Raw genomic sequence first — 15648 nt, forward strand, 5'->3', positions numbered from 1 at the left:
GAACTGCAATGAGGCTTTCTTAATAAAACAGGCGTAGTGATTTGAGTAAAAATAAATACGAAGGAGTTATCTAAACAGCCAATCGATGGACAGAAATGATTATCCTATATGGTGCATTCAAACCAGAACCTGTTTATTTGCAAGGAATATGTTTCGATTTAGACGGCTGAATTGCGCAAGAATATTTGCAGGCTTTAACAAAAGGGGAAAACCCAAAAGATCTGATCAATTTGCGACAGAAATCGCAGCTATGGACTCCTTACTTCCTGAACATCCAGTGACAAGTTTCTCGATCCTGAAAATAATTTTCAGAAGCTAAACTGCCTCGAAAATTTACGAATATTGTATAATAATTATAGTGAATACAGTTTTATATTTTAAAACCCTGATATAAACAATTCAACTAATATACAGTAAAAAATAATATTAATTTGTCACTTTATACTATTTAAAAAAATATTCTAAGTATGGTCAACATAGTCTATACTAGAGTTAAAAGCTGATAATGACCTAAAATGTTATTCACAAGATGACTAGCGCAGCCGAGATTCCTTTCCATCTGGTATTTATGACTAGCAGAAAACTGCAGAAAGACTAGAATTAGCTAGACTTGGAAAGCAAATCTCAGCCACAAGTGGAAAGTGTTGCTGACTAGTGGTTTTAGAACTAAACTTAAGTTATTATGTCCATGGCTTTAAATCAGACTACAAATTTCACCATTCCCTTGATTTTGTAGATCAACACCTTCATAAAATAAGTATTATTTTTGAAAAACCCTTTTAGAGTCATAACTGAGCCATAATTAGCAATGCTAGTTTACCGAAATCTGGTGATTAGAACAATGGAGGCACAGAGGCGGCAAGTCGCTAAAATATAGGAGGGGGCAAGTTTTTTTTTTTTAATAAAAGACAAAAGAAGTATTTTTCTAAATATGATAGGTGTTTTTTTTCTATTTTCTACTGTTTTATAATTGAAAACATAAAAGAAACTCTTTACAAATTCTGGAGGGGGGAATTCCCACTTCCCCCTCAGCTACCAATTAGCACCTCTGTGGAGAAATGGTCAAGTTTTTGAATAATTGTGTTTTTTCAGTCTATATTCACGATGATTTTCACTGGACCACAACTTTTGCGATCAAGACACGGATTGTAACTAATAACCCTCTCTGACCTAGTAAGAAAAAAGGTTCCATAACTTATCGCCGTGCAAATTAATGCGAATTTAGTTTTTTTGTGAATTTGGTCTCTTATCACTAAATCATATTTTTGATCCCTCATCACTTCGCTACAGATAGCACAAAAGAGTTTTCTTAGAAGTGTAATTATCCCCGAATGAGGCGGGAAGGGAGTGTAAGAAGGGATTTAAAGGAAAATAGAACTTAATGGACAACGGTTAAGAACGAAGGTTTGAATGAGGAAGAGGAGCGTGCGCAGCTGTGTTGGCCTCAGATTGCTTCATGCTGCAGTGGGTTGTTAGTAGTAGTATTAGCAGTGAAAAACCTGAAAATCATTTTCAGATTTTGCTAGTTAGTAATTTACCAGTTGTTTAAACAATTAGGGGTTGTTTAAGTCCTTCGAGTCAAGCTTTAACATCTCAACAGCCAAAAAAAGAGACTGACATACATATTAGACCAAACGATTTGATAAAATAATTTTAAGAGGTAGGTAAAATCTCCGTTTCACAAGAAATATCCCATAACATCTTAAGAATTGCCACGGTCAACTCTTTATCAAAATTTGATTTTATACTTCTTTGAATATGACACTTCTTCGTTTTTGATGTTTGGTATAAGTCTCAAAGCGAACGATAGAAGTGTTTTCCGACAAATTCATATCCAAATACCCTACGGACAAGGCTATAGCCAGGGGGGACTACCGGGGTTGACTCCCTTCCCCCCGAAATGTTTGTCCGACTTTTTAAAAAAGAAACAGAAATGCACATAAACAAACCTTTTGATACGTTTTGTCGTGTTTCATTTTGTAAGCCCCCTTCCCACAAAAAATACACCCCCCCCAGAGAAAAAAGCGTGTATACATCTCTGCCTACGAAGTAAAATAAATCTTGTACGCATTTTAGGATCAAAAACTAGCTTGTCTTTATTAAAATGTGCATTCGAAATCATTTAAATACTTACCACATTCATTCCAGAAAGTGATTGTTTGTACTTTATTAAGTGCTTCATATTTTTTTGGCTATCTTCTTCTTCTTGGCCATCCGCATTTTTGCTTGTTCTAAAACTAACTGAGCGCAAACCAGCAAAAGCAGGGTTGTCAACCCCGTCTGTGATAACGCTTATTGTTGCTGCGTTGTTCTGAAAATGGTGATTAATTAATAAATAAAAATATTAATTTTCATCAAAAAATGAAAAATACCAATTTTTTCTTTAGGTACTTAAGTTGCCAATTCATATTCTCATCAAGCATAGTTGGAAAAAACTGACCACTTAGCTTAACAAACGATTTTGAACTTTGTACATCTATGCAAATTTGTTTGTGACCCAAATAAAAGAAAAACAGTCAGCCCCCTTACTCAGCACGAACGAGAATTAATTCCTAAATGGAATACAAATTCGAATATTTGTCTTTTTACGGACAAAAACATCTGACAGTTATCTTTCATGTCTTATCGTCAAAGACAAACCATGGACATGACACACTTTTGCCACACATCCATGACAAAATATTAAGGTTATCTAACAGTTTAAAAAAAAATAATGTAGTTTCTACAAGTCATACCAACAATTGTAATAGTTTGCGGTTTTATCTTTTATACAAACATAGCAGATAATTTGTCATATGTATACTTAATGATTGAAATATGGAGGAAATTATCCAACTTCCACTGAAGCATGTCGCGGGGCGGTTGGTCAGTGTTTCAGGGTTGCCAGTAATTATTATTGATTTGCCACTGAATTCAGTTATGTTGTTTTTCTGCTGTCATCTTAAGAAAGATGCTTTTGTACAACTAAAAACATTTCGGAATAAAAATGTTTTTATTCCCCCCCCCCCAACCTGTGCCAATAGTGGAAGGAAAAGGGTGTGTCGACTGAACTTTCCTGGATATCGCAAAAACTAGTTTTGCGTAACACCGCACCATTGTAACCACATGGCTATTTAGGTAAAGAGTAGAAAGATTTGGGAAGCCTTATGTTAAATTAACATCATTTTAAACCAGGCATATACGCAGAAAGCGGGAGTGGCTCGAGCCTGAGAATCCCAGATTTTCATGAATTTCTGGGCACTTGTTGTACGGATTATCAACTTCTTTTTATTATTGACCTTCTCAAAATAAATGTCTGTGTATGTCCCTGTTATAAACTGATGTTGAGATAAACTGAAGTTATAGACTGGTTAACTGAATTTTCGTTTTCATCTTTGTCTGCTTTAAAATATAGTATGCAAAAAAATTGAATTAATATCTATAATAATGCAGTATGCACAATAATTGAATTAATGGCATAGCATGTGTTAGTCATACTAATGAAATAATAGTTTAATCATTTATTATGATCATTCCTGCTTAAAAACTGTTATCTCTTAGAAAAAGGATATCTTCAGGCATCTCGCTTGATATTTTTCATGAGTATGGACTAATTTGTCCACTATATAAACGACAAAGATGACATCCAGATTAGGTGGAAAAACATGATACAAAATTGCTTGAATTACCGAGATTTTAGAGGAAGTGGTATAGAAGCTTCAAACAGGATGGGATAGAGGAAGAGTTCATAAATACATGGAACTCAGGCGCAGCATTGCCAGATGCCATTTGGGTGTTGCTTTTCGAAACAGTTGCGCACTGTATTCATCAAAGCACAGCACGGCAACACTTCTCAGGCGACGTAATGCCAAAAAGTTGTGTAATTATAACATTGGAATTTGACACTGTGATCGTGACGACTCCATTAATTAAAAACTCACTTGGGAAACTGACCTCACTTGGGGATATAGTAAAAATTATTCAAAAAAGAAAATAGTAGCTTATTCTTACCTTAGAGGAGACATCTACCATACAGAGTCTCAAAAACACATCTTCAAGGGATGGTAAGTTATAAATACTCAAAAGAGTCTGAGGAGATTCTTCAGCAAGTAGACGACCACTTCTCATCATACCAATCTGAAATACAAGTGGCATTTGACAGATCGAGTATTTTGGGTTCTAGTTTAGCCTATTTTGATTAATAGATAAGCTTAGTCGCAGGTTATAATTGAGCCAAGAGTTCTTATCCAGTGGTATGTATGCTTTTCGGTTTAGGGTTCCCAAAAATATTTTAAAAATAGAGATATCGGAAGAGCAAATATAGCTCTATCTGCGTTATGCAATCACAGTAGCAGAATAAACTGACCTGCATTTCAGTTACATATATGGAGCGAGGAATTTGTGCCTAGTCCCCTGTCCCTTTGAAGTCTCAAAACTATTAAAATTTCCTCCGAATTTACTACATTCGCTTATAATGAAGTTGTTTTAATGTTTCTTTCAGTTTGATATCCTATTCTCTCCTTAAAATAAATTGCTCGGCAGTAGATTGTGGCTCTGAGATGAATTCAAGTTTATCGAATCGAAGCCATACCATAAAAACAGTCTAGTACATGGGGGGGGGGTAAGGGATACACTCCCTAGATACTAGCATTTGAATTCATGCTATAAATCTGCTAGCCATGTCCTACATAAGAAGCTAGTCATATTTGGAAAGCAATTAATTGAGTTCGGTGATGATCATTACAAGAGTCAAGTTACAGGTGTATGGAATCATTTTGGATGCATATTGGGGATGTACAGTCATCATCAGGTTAAAAACCCTTGATCTGAACCACTTTTGTACATTCTTGAACTCTAGATTTCAATTATAATTGCACAATAGTCCTTGCACTATGTTATATTTTTGCTTTGCTTTTTTCCATTTTAATAGATTCTCATCAGGAAAGAGAACCGAGCTAGAAAAATTCTGTTGAAATTCACCAGAAAAGACCAACATGCTTTATAATGCAATAGGTAGCATTCTAAAAACTGAAATTATGGAAATTGAACATGGCATATTTCCAAGGTTTTAGACTTTCAGCCGACCAAATGGTAAATGACCCAAGTCGAAGGCCAGTTTATATCTAACTGGTTTCCAATTGTACAATCGAAAATAATTAATAGTTGCTAATTTCATTTGCATGTAAGCTCTCATATTTTTATAGTTAATATTAAAGGAGTTCCACAGTAATCGTTTTCCAAAACGCTTATTTGCGAAACATCAATAGTTTTTAGTGTATTTAATTAGTGTATCAATTGTAATTTAGTGTGTTTGGGGGGTGTCCCATGATGCTTTCAAGTTCATAAATCATTTATCTATATTTGGGCTTAGGTCTTCTTTGAGAAAGCACCATGAGAATCAACTATCACCAAATCAAAGAGGTGTATACACAGAGGACGATGTTTCAGGCCCTCCTTCCAAAACAAATCTTAAATTTTACAATTTATCCGTTAATTTCCCACATTTTCACACTGACTGCCTTGTCTGTGCATGTTTAATACCCCCTCCCTCCCCCACCTTACTCATTAAATATCTGACATGACAGATTATACTGATTTAGTCTAAGAACGAAATTTTTGAACTTTAGGAACACAGCATACGGAATTCATAACATTAATGACATATTTTTCAGCCATCTTCCTTCTCAAAAGTCCTTAGACCAGTGAAATAGAGTAGTAAACTTAAATTTCTTTTGCCCAGCCAAATTTACTTGAAAAAAAAAATAGACTGAAAAGTTTGACAGTTATAAGCTTTTATTTCAAATAGAAAGAATCTGCTAACCAAAACCATGGTGGTTCGCATTTGGAATATACTTTATAAAAAAGGCAAAACAATGGTTTAAAGCAAATTCGCTAGTGTGCCCACCATTAAAAGATTTGAAGTACAGCCAGTTTATCGTGAATTCTAACTACTTGAGTTATCAGGCATCATTTCATAAAATTTATAACAAGTCTCAGATACTTACTGTATTTGCTTGCCTAGCCTCTTCAATGTAGTGAGTTGTAATAATAACCGTTTTGTGCTGTTCTCTTACTAATGAAACCAAATGATCCCATATGCTGAAACAGATAATTCTTTATCAATATTTTTACCTTTTATATAAGTATCATATTACTTCAGCTGAACAGAGAGGATGAAGCAAATGCGAAGTGAACAGCTGAATTCTGAGAAAAAATAAGAATCCATCTACCAACTTAATTCAAATTAAAATAAACTTAAATAACTTTTCTTTTAATCCAAGATCGTTGTACTGACAGTGATTCTCTACTTTAAATATGGTATAAATATTTTAAATATCTTATCTTCAATACCTACCAATTTATTTGAAAAAGTAGTGAATGACCTGGTGCGACATTAACTATTAAGGTGGATAATTATAAACAAATCTAAGTCTGATTGTAAAAACTTAACTAAAGATAGGCGTTTAGTGGCTCCCACATGAGGAGGGACACGCCTATCAGTCTCTGGTAAAGTTTCCTTCAGCATAATCTTTTATTAGCTCTTGAAATTTCATTGGGAGGCCACTGAGAAGTGGGGGAACTTGGTAGCTGCTTCCTTTCCTTTTTTACCAATAAAAAATTATAATTCAGTTTATTTTTGGCAAAGCTTGCCAGTTCTTTACAGTCTGAGTCTCGTTTCAGGCGCCAGATTTAAAACGTGTTCTAAGCGGGCTCGACAAAATTCCTCTGAATTCAACCCAGCGAAACTTCAGGTCGTTTACAGGTCATCTACAGATCCCAGGCGTAATGGAAACGAATTCAGGATTAGAACGCCCCAAAATAGCATGGTTCAGAATGGGTTCTGAAAGACCCAAAAACAGTTATTTAAACCAACAATATGCACACCCCGTATTCATCTCCTTGTGGGGCACCATTAAAATAGGCCTATGGATTTCATAACAAACCAGGGTGTTATGTAATGACATCAAAGATGTTACAAATAGAGCATACATTGTTATTGAATGTGAACAATCACGTTTATAAATTAATTTTTGTTTAAAGTTACATCTTTTCTGTACAATAAAAGCTTCATAGCAAAACAGTGACGTAAATGGATGTCAGAGGGGGGGGAAGCAAAATTACAAGTGCTACTACTGTGAACATAGTAAGGAATAGTTGCAAAGCTCCTTTTTTTGTACCAAACCTAAAATATATTTTAATACAAAATCATCATGAGCCTTATTAATGATATTGCTTTGTATTTCCTTTGCACGTCTTTAGTCTTCATTTGCAACCAGTCACGCCTTCACAAAATATTTATAGCAACAGGTTTTCAAAATACACATTTATAACCTCTTCTTTTTTTTCCTCGGGTAAAGGGATGGGATAAATAGCATGGTTATAAATACCTTTGACGAAGAAGTGGATCTACTCCAACAGTGGGTTCATCCAAAATCAAAAGCTCCGGTTCATGGAATAAAGCCACAGCAAAGCTAACACGCCTTTGTTGACCGCCACTGAAATGAATAAAAAAATAGTTTGATTGAAAGATAGATGTGCGAGGAACTTCCTGAAAATGAAGGGGTTAGGTCGGTCTCAAAACTAGATGGATGGAAAAAGTCACAGCATGAATACTATAAAATATTTATGCATTGGAAAAAGTAGGCTTATATTCTGTCTAAAGACCTAGCAATAATAAATCGATGGCGTTTTGCATAAAGGGCCTAAGTCCCCATTTCCTAATTTTACAGGAGAGCAAAACGAAAATAAAAACGCACATTAAAAAAATATTTTTCGCAAATCAGAATTTAAAAATTTAGAAGTTTAAAGACTGATTCCTAGTTAAGTTTTCGATCGGAATTTGCTGGAAATGTCCAGATTACTAAATTGTTCATGATTTAGAATGTAAGGTACTTACGCTCTTTTTACGCCCTTTTGGAACAATTTATAACCCGGTGATAATCAACAGTTCGCGGTAACGAACTGTAAGTAAGGAACGACCCGGCCCAATAGTAACCGAAACTCTAAAGAACAGAATTTGATACCAATAGATACATCAAAAGAATCCGATTTTTATGCCGATTTAAAATACATAAGTTTCATCAAGTTCAATCTTACCCATCAAAAGTTAAGAACCTGAGAAAATTTGCCTTATTTTCGAGGAAAATCAGGGTACTTAATCAAAAATAAGTGCATTTTGAATAGATCAATTGGCAGCTATCTTCAAGCTCTGTCAAACCATCAATGCTTAACTCACTTTCGGAAAAAAAAGGGGAGGCGTTTACAAAATGCCTCGGAAATATTGTCTTATAAACCACAACAAGCGTTTAATATATGGATAAGGGTATTTCCCTGTAAATATCTGAGCACCTCCCATCATAATCGTGTTGTTAGAAAATTGTGAATATTGATAACTGGATTTAAGAACATATCATAGGAATATTCAGATCTCCTGAACGGTATAATTTTTCAGCCCGTTGAAGGTTCAGACTGCAACTACACCTGATTTCGACTCAGATTTTCAAAAAGTTAAAAGGAGATTAAATCTCCTCACTTTTTTTACTACATTTTTGGAAAAACTCTGAATTCTTAAATGAGCTCTGCTTCTGAATTTTCCAAAAAATTTCCTTTTTTTAATTTCTCAGATTTTTTAAAACTTCGTCTATATCACAGTAGCAAAAGAGCTGCTAAGCACCAGCTTGAATAAATTCACACTAATAAGCCTCATGTTTTAAACAATTAAACAAGACGTATTGAGCACTAAGTATGGTGTTAAGGCACAGGACTCCTCATGGACAGGAGTTAGGACAGGAATTCTCGAGTAAAAATGTGAGTGAAAAAATTCTTCAGTGAATTTTTAGATAAAAATATCACTAATTGCTTATCAAACCTTGACACGATTTGACTTATCAAATTTAAAGTAGGTTAAGTCGTGAGATTTGGATTCAATCAGTAAGTTTTTGCTTACTAAGATAATCAGGACATGATACTCTTATAATAAACAAAACAAAAAAACAACTTTACATTTTCAGCTCGAAAAATCGCACTACGACAATAAAAGAATTATAACGTTTAAATTAGGAGTAGAACAATGGAACATTAAAAAGTAATGAATGGTACTAATGACAACTAGATTACGCAAGTGTAATACTAACTTCCTAATCTAAACGTATACATGAATTTATAAATATATTACTTCCCACGATCAGCAGGACGGTTTTTCAGGAAATAATCGTGAATCTTGCTTTCACGATCAAATAACACTCTTCAGACCGGAGATACAAAGGGAGTAGGGGTATTTTGAGCCGTAGAGCTCCCCACCCTGAAATTTTGCTTCCATTTTTGTTTCTTACATTTTCCGTATAATTTGCCTATTTTTGCACTTCTTTGAAGGTATATCCCCGCCCCTCTAAAAGAATTCTGCAAATGTTTCTCATTGAAATGTGTAAGTATCACAAGCACAAATTCGTCATAAACATCAGCGTCAGAACACTGACGATTTGGGTCAGAGTCTATTTTTCATTTTTTGCCATTTCCCAATCAGTACCGTAATCTAATGCACTGCAGTCACAATGCAAAGAGGGTAATGATATAAAATCTAACATTGATACATTCGCTGTTCCTCCTTTACCGTCATATGAGCTAAATATCCAGAGGGAAGGGGGTATATAAATACATCTTCTAATTATTTGTTAGATATTCGATACACGAATAGATACGTAAGTTAAACACTTACAGTGATTTGCTTATGTGTGAATGTCTTTGCCCAGGTAACAAAAATATAAAACTTTATATTACCTAATTTAAGGAATTAATTACTAACTACTGCTACTAACAAGCCACCGCAGCACCAAGCAGCCTGAGGACAACACAGCTACACACGCTCATCCCCCATTCCAATCTATTCCAAGCCTCCCTCTTAATACCCTAACAGGAAGTTCTAATTTCCTTTAAACCGTTCTTTATGGCATTCTCCCACCTCAGACGAGGACGACCTCCTTTTCCTTTAGCCCTAGAAAGTAGGCCGAAAAGGACAATCTTCGGCAATCCGTCATCCTTCATCCGCAGAACGTGCCCTAGCCATCTCAACCTTTCTTTAATTATAGTCCTATAAGGCAGGATCGAACCACATTTTTCGCACAGCCTACAATTTGAAATATGGTCAGTCAGCTGGGTACCCAGAACAATCCGTAGGCAATTCCTCTGGAAAAAAAAATCTAGTAAATTTTCATTCGCTTTTCGGAGTGCCCATGCTTCAGAGCCATATTTGATCACTGTCATCACTGTAGCTTCCATTATTCTAATCTTATCTTGCAGACTTATCTTCCTATTCTTCCAAACTTTTTTTATCTGTGAAAAAAACAGCCAGAGCCTTGGCTATTCTGCTAAAATCTTCACTGCTCCCACCGTCTTTACTAATAATGCCACCAAGGTAAGCAAAGCTGCCCCCCTAATCAATCTTTCCGTTACCCAACGTCACCTTTTCATATTCACTTATTCCTAGCAAAAGTGACTTAGTCTTCTTAACATTAATTTTCAAACCTATTCTAGCACTCTGAACTCGCAAAACCCCCTAAAAGCTCATTCATTTTGCTCACACTTTCATCTAGGATACTTAAATCATCAGCATTTTCTAAGTCCAGGAGAGTTTTTCCCTCCCCATTCTGTTCTGTGGTCTCCCATTGTCTTTCCTGTGCTCCTTAAGACAAAGTCCATCAAAATGATTCATATAAAAGGGGATAGCACACAAACCTGCTTAACTCCTGATTTAATACAAAACCAGCTGCTAACCTCATCTCCTACCTTAACTGCAGCAATGTTATTCTCGTACATAGCAATAATCACTTTAATGTATTTGTCTGGTATACCATACAAGGATAAGACCTTTGCTAAAGCTCTTCTATCAACAAAATCAAACGCTCGCTCATAATCTATAAGACTGAGGACCAAAGGTGTTTGACAACTAAGGCACTTCTCAAGTATTTACCTAAGATTGAAAATTCGGTCAACACATCCTCTACCTTCACACAGCTAAGTTTGTGTTGTTCATGTTTTTTAGTACTACTGGCAGGAAGAAGTTACTATAATCAATTGGGAAACAGGTATTTAAATTGAACCAATTTTTTTTCCTTTATGGCTCAGCCCAAATTAAATGTGCACAAGCAAGTCTTTGAACGCTTGCAATGTTAGGCTTAGAAAATTTTTGACATATAAATTCCTCTCGATTAACTTCTAGAAACTTGGTTGTCTTCTACCAAGACTTAGTATCCGCATTTTCCAAGTTTTTGAAAAAACGGCAAATAATTATTTTTTTCATTTTTGGAGAGATGAAAATGATGCTGAGATCCCGTCTTTTTTTATATTGTTATACTTCAAAAGTAATACACATGATGGTCAAAACCTCAAGGGGGTAGTTGCCCTCCAATTCGTTTTCAAAAATGACTTTTGGAGGGGTTAGTTCAAAAATGAAATTTCACCATTACCATCAGAGATTCTTAAATATTTGTGTTTTTCTAGATATTTTTTCTTATTGAAAACAATAAATTATTAGTTTTTTGTTCTGCGTATGAAATCTGGAAAGGTTCTTTGAGACAAAAGCGATAAAATTAAGAGTCCCTAAAACTTTTTATTAGATATGGCAAGAAGCCTTTATATCTCTCGGCAAGAGAGACGACAAGAAGAAATAGAGAAAGCTACAATTTTATCAACAAGTTTTTAAAGGTTCTTTTCCTTCCCGTGATGACGCTTTCTGCTCAACTTAGACGCTAGGCTTTGTAATTCAAGAATTTTTCCCACCGGGTTTTGGCTGTTGAAAACTAGGGAAATCTGATTTACCCCTTAAAATGCTAGGCCGTACCTAGTAAATATAAGAGACAGAAGAATTGCGACTGCACCTTTGGACTTGCTGTGACGACACTGAGGCAGGTTCATGCTTAAATTGAATATTTCTGCAGATACAAGGTTTTGACAGAGGACAGCTGTACGGCCCAAAAATGTGGAATATTACTTGTAAATAATAATTTTCTCCGGAAATGCCCGGTGCTCTTGGATTTACGGGGAATTTATTTGCATGGGATTAATTTGATGCTTCCTGATATTCTGCAAAATAGTAACCCAACCCCAATATTTTGAGTGGGAGCGAAAATACGGTACAGTATTTTAATACAAAAATAAAAACAGTGGCGTCAATTGAAATAAGAGACAGAGGGACATATTCCTTCTGGTTTCTCTCACCTACCCCTAGACTTTAAAGAATACCTTTTTGAGGGTTATTTCACTGAACAATGCCTATATTTTGTCTTTTCCATTGAAAAAAGGAAAGTATGTATGCCCCCCTCCGCTTTAATGAATTGACCTCATTGAGTAAAGGTCTTGAGAGGAATGAACCTTAGAATGAAACCAAAACCGGTAATTTTTCAGTTTAGTAAATCAACTATAACTATGGTTAATAAATGAATGGATGAACAACAAAAGAGACTATTAGTTACTCGTAACGAACTAAACACTGACCATAATTTGCAAAGGATGTACAGATGTGATATATTCCAAAATTGCAATGTTTAAGGGAGGAATATTGTCCTTCATGGATCGTGAGTTTTGTCCCTATGCCGGAAGAAGGAAGCAAAAAGTATCCTTGATCTTATAGGAAAAATACAAAAGCAACTTTCGTAATACTTATGGCTAAGATTAACAGATGTTATAATTGGTCCAACGTCAAAGGTAATAGACACTTCGCCTTCAAACATGTTTAGCTTCGTCCAGAATATATTGCTGTGTAATAATGATAAATACGTAATGAAATATTGAATGAAGATATCAGTATTTATTTATAGGCTCTTCCAGGCACGTACTTCATGAGTTTTATATTTTTCCGTATACTTTAAAAATTATTTGCTGACTTTTTACTCTTTTCACTAGTTTTGCAGCCCGCTCGAAACAGAATCATGTGCCCATGCCTCAACTTAATACTATATTAACCTATATGATAAGTAAAGTAGAAATACTGCTAAAGATATTTCAGCTTTAAAAAAACTGAGAGGATTCGCACCCATTAGTCTAGCAGCAAGATCGATTTGGGTACAGTGGATTCAACTAGGGGGGCGTGGATTTGCCCCCGCTTATTTTTAGAAAAATATTATTTTTTGTTGTTTTCATTGAAAATAGCTTTTTTTATATTTCAATTGAAAAATTTGCAAATCTCTATATTTTGAAGAATATATTTGCCCCCACCCCCACCAAAAAAAATCCATGAATTGGCACCACTAGTTGAGTACATTCTAATACAATTAACTTCACAATACAAATCCAGCTCCACGCTTAGCCAATTATTACTAATCGAAACATAGTTCCAGAAGCCAATTATGGTCAGTTTTTGTCATTATCATCATCATTAAATGGCTAACACCACCAAATTTAAATTCTCATATGCTCGAAATATGCAAAAGTGGCTAACATTTTGGATCTTTCTGCACTTGTAATAAAAGAATTGACCAATTTTGTTATTATCTGGTATTCGGGAACACAAATATAATAAATAACTAACTTTAAGTAATAATTGTCTTTTGTAATACAACCTAAGTATCTAGCTATCTACGATTTAGAGGGAGGGTATAAATAAGCACATTTTTATTCAGTAAAAGATTACTGGGAATGCATATTTATAGGAATAAAAAAAAAAAACTTGGGAGCCCCACGAAATTGGCGGAGGATCGACCTAGATACCGCACTATTGGAACCACCACAGTCGAAAGGACTTAATCAAAGGCTTATAATGTCTCATCTTGGAAACTTTCGCCCTCTTTCCATATTAAAAATACCACACATACATACGGATTAGGTCGCAAGGGAAAATTTAAGGGAAATTAAAACTTCTTGGGAGGGTTTAGATCTAAAAAAGCCATAAATAAACATAAAATAAATGATACAATTAAAGAAAAAACTTCCCGTTTATGGGCCTCTAAAGCTTTTAAGATAAAATTAGTATTGCTGGTATTTACTAAGATAAGTCTATTCGAGGATGCCCAGTACCAGCTCATCACCATTAAAAAAATATCGGTGGATGTTCGGTTTTCTCGATAAGATCACTAGCTGTTTGTCTCTTAAAAATGTCAGCCCAATTTATAACTGGTCACAGCCACTTTAATTATTTCCTAAATAGAATTGGGAAAAGTGACACTCCACTCTGCTCTTGTGGTGGTGTTGAAATTTTTTTCTTTTAGTGCGCTAATTATTCTTTTTCTCACTCGGTCTTGATAAATTGTTTAAATGAGTTGTTAACCTTCTTTCCTTTCAATTTGTATTTGCTTAGTGTTTGTAAACTTACTCTGTCTCTAAGTGTTTCAATTTCTTATCGATACGGTCCGATTTGATCAATGTTGAAAGCTGATTTCTATAGTAATATGCTTATTATTTAGATCGTAGTCCTTTTTTTTCCTTTATTGTTTTTGTTGCGTTTATCTCTTTTCAGTGTCATTTTACAGTTCTTGTAATTTTATATGTGAAATACCGGGTTTCCGTTTACACCACTCGATGAGCATACCATTCAATGTGCCAACTGGGACCATATCTGACCATATTTAAGGGCTATTCACCCGACATTATACAAATATAACGTTGTAGTTGTAGATGTGAAATACCGGATTGCCGGTTCAGTCACTAATAAATTATCTATACCACTCGATTAGCATACCACTCAATGTGCCTTTTAACACTGATTCTAAATATACCAAGCGGTGTATTCAAAAATACACCCCCCCCCAAAATGGCGCCAGATAAAGCTCTAGACTATATACACGACTGCTGATTTTTGTTGTTGTTTTTTATTTTAGATTGGCCAACAATTTGTTGTTGTTTTTTATTTTAGATTGGCCAACAAACCAACAATTTGATAAGCAAAATCAGTAAGTTCTGTATATAAACTGGGACCATATCTGACCATATTGATCCTATTCACCCAACATTATACAAATATAAGGTTGTAGTTGTAGATGTGAAATACCGGGTTGCCGGTTCAGTTACTAATAAATTATTTATACCCCTCGATGAGCATACCACTTAATGTGCCTATAAACACATTTTATTCTAAATATACCAAGCGGTGTATTCAAGAATACACTCCCCAGATGGGGCCAGATATAGCCCTAGACTATATACAAGACTGCCGACTTTGCGGTTTTTTTTTTTTTTTTTTTTTTAGATTGGCTTTATTTGGCATTATGAACCAATAGTTTGACAAGCTAAATCAGTAAGTTCCGTATATAAACTGGGACTACATCTGACCATATTTAAGCGCTATTCACCCGATATACTACAAATATAAGGAAATATCATGAGTTGACTTATTTTGAGCTGGTTTTATAAACTTGTGTTGCATAGGCTGTGAAGTAATAATTTTGTCTGTTTTAATTTTGATTTCGTTCTTTACTTCTAACAAAAAACCTTTTTTTAAACTAATAATAATTTTAACAATTTCGAGAGGGCCAAGATTTAGAGGAGGGGGCAAATAAAAAACAACAGAGACAAATTATATAGAAAATAGAGAGAATTATGGGATATATCTTAAAATTTTTAGACTTCAGACGGGAGGGGGTGTGGTGGCATTGCTTACATATCAGCTGAGAAAGTTAAACGCTCAATTTTGCTTAGAAACTATTTCGTATAATAATGAGGATAGAAATATCAAACCTAAAA

The 15648-nt window shown here is 34.8% G+C and overlaps 1 protein-coding gene across 4 annotated transcripts in view; it reads right to left on the minus strand.

Annotated features, from left to right (window-relative positions):
• Nucleotides 1-15648, minus strand: part of LOC136027155 (ABC transporter G family member 20-like) — an 89238-nt gene that overhangs the window by 38776 nt on the left and 34814 nt on the right. For all 4 annotated transcript variants that reach the window (XM_065704139.1, XM_065704138.1, XM_065704137.1 and 1 more), the window contains 4 exons: nucleotides 7368-7475; nucleotides 5985-6078; nucleotides 3991-4116; nucleotides 2135-2311 (listed from right to left, as the gene is read on the minus strand). In XM_065704139.1, coding sequence (XP_065560211.1) covers nucleotides 2135-2311; nucleotides 3991-4116; nucleotides 5985-6078; nucleotides 7368-7475 — 505 coding nt within the window. The remainder of the gene's footprint in view (nucleotides 1-2134; nucleotides 2312-3990; nucleotides 4117-5984; nucleotides 6079-7367; nucleotides 7476-15648) is intronic.

This window comes from Artemia franciscana, chromosome 5, assembly GCF_032884065.1.
Source record: "Artemia franciscana chromosome 5, ASM3288406v1, whole genome shotgun sequence".
In the NCBI taxonomy this organism is placed as follows: domain Eukaryota; kingdom Metazoa; phylum Arthropoda; class Branchiopoda; order Anostraca; family Artemiidae; genus Artemia; species Artemia franciscana.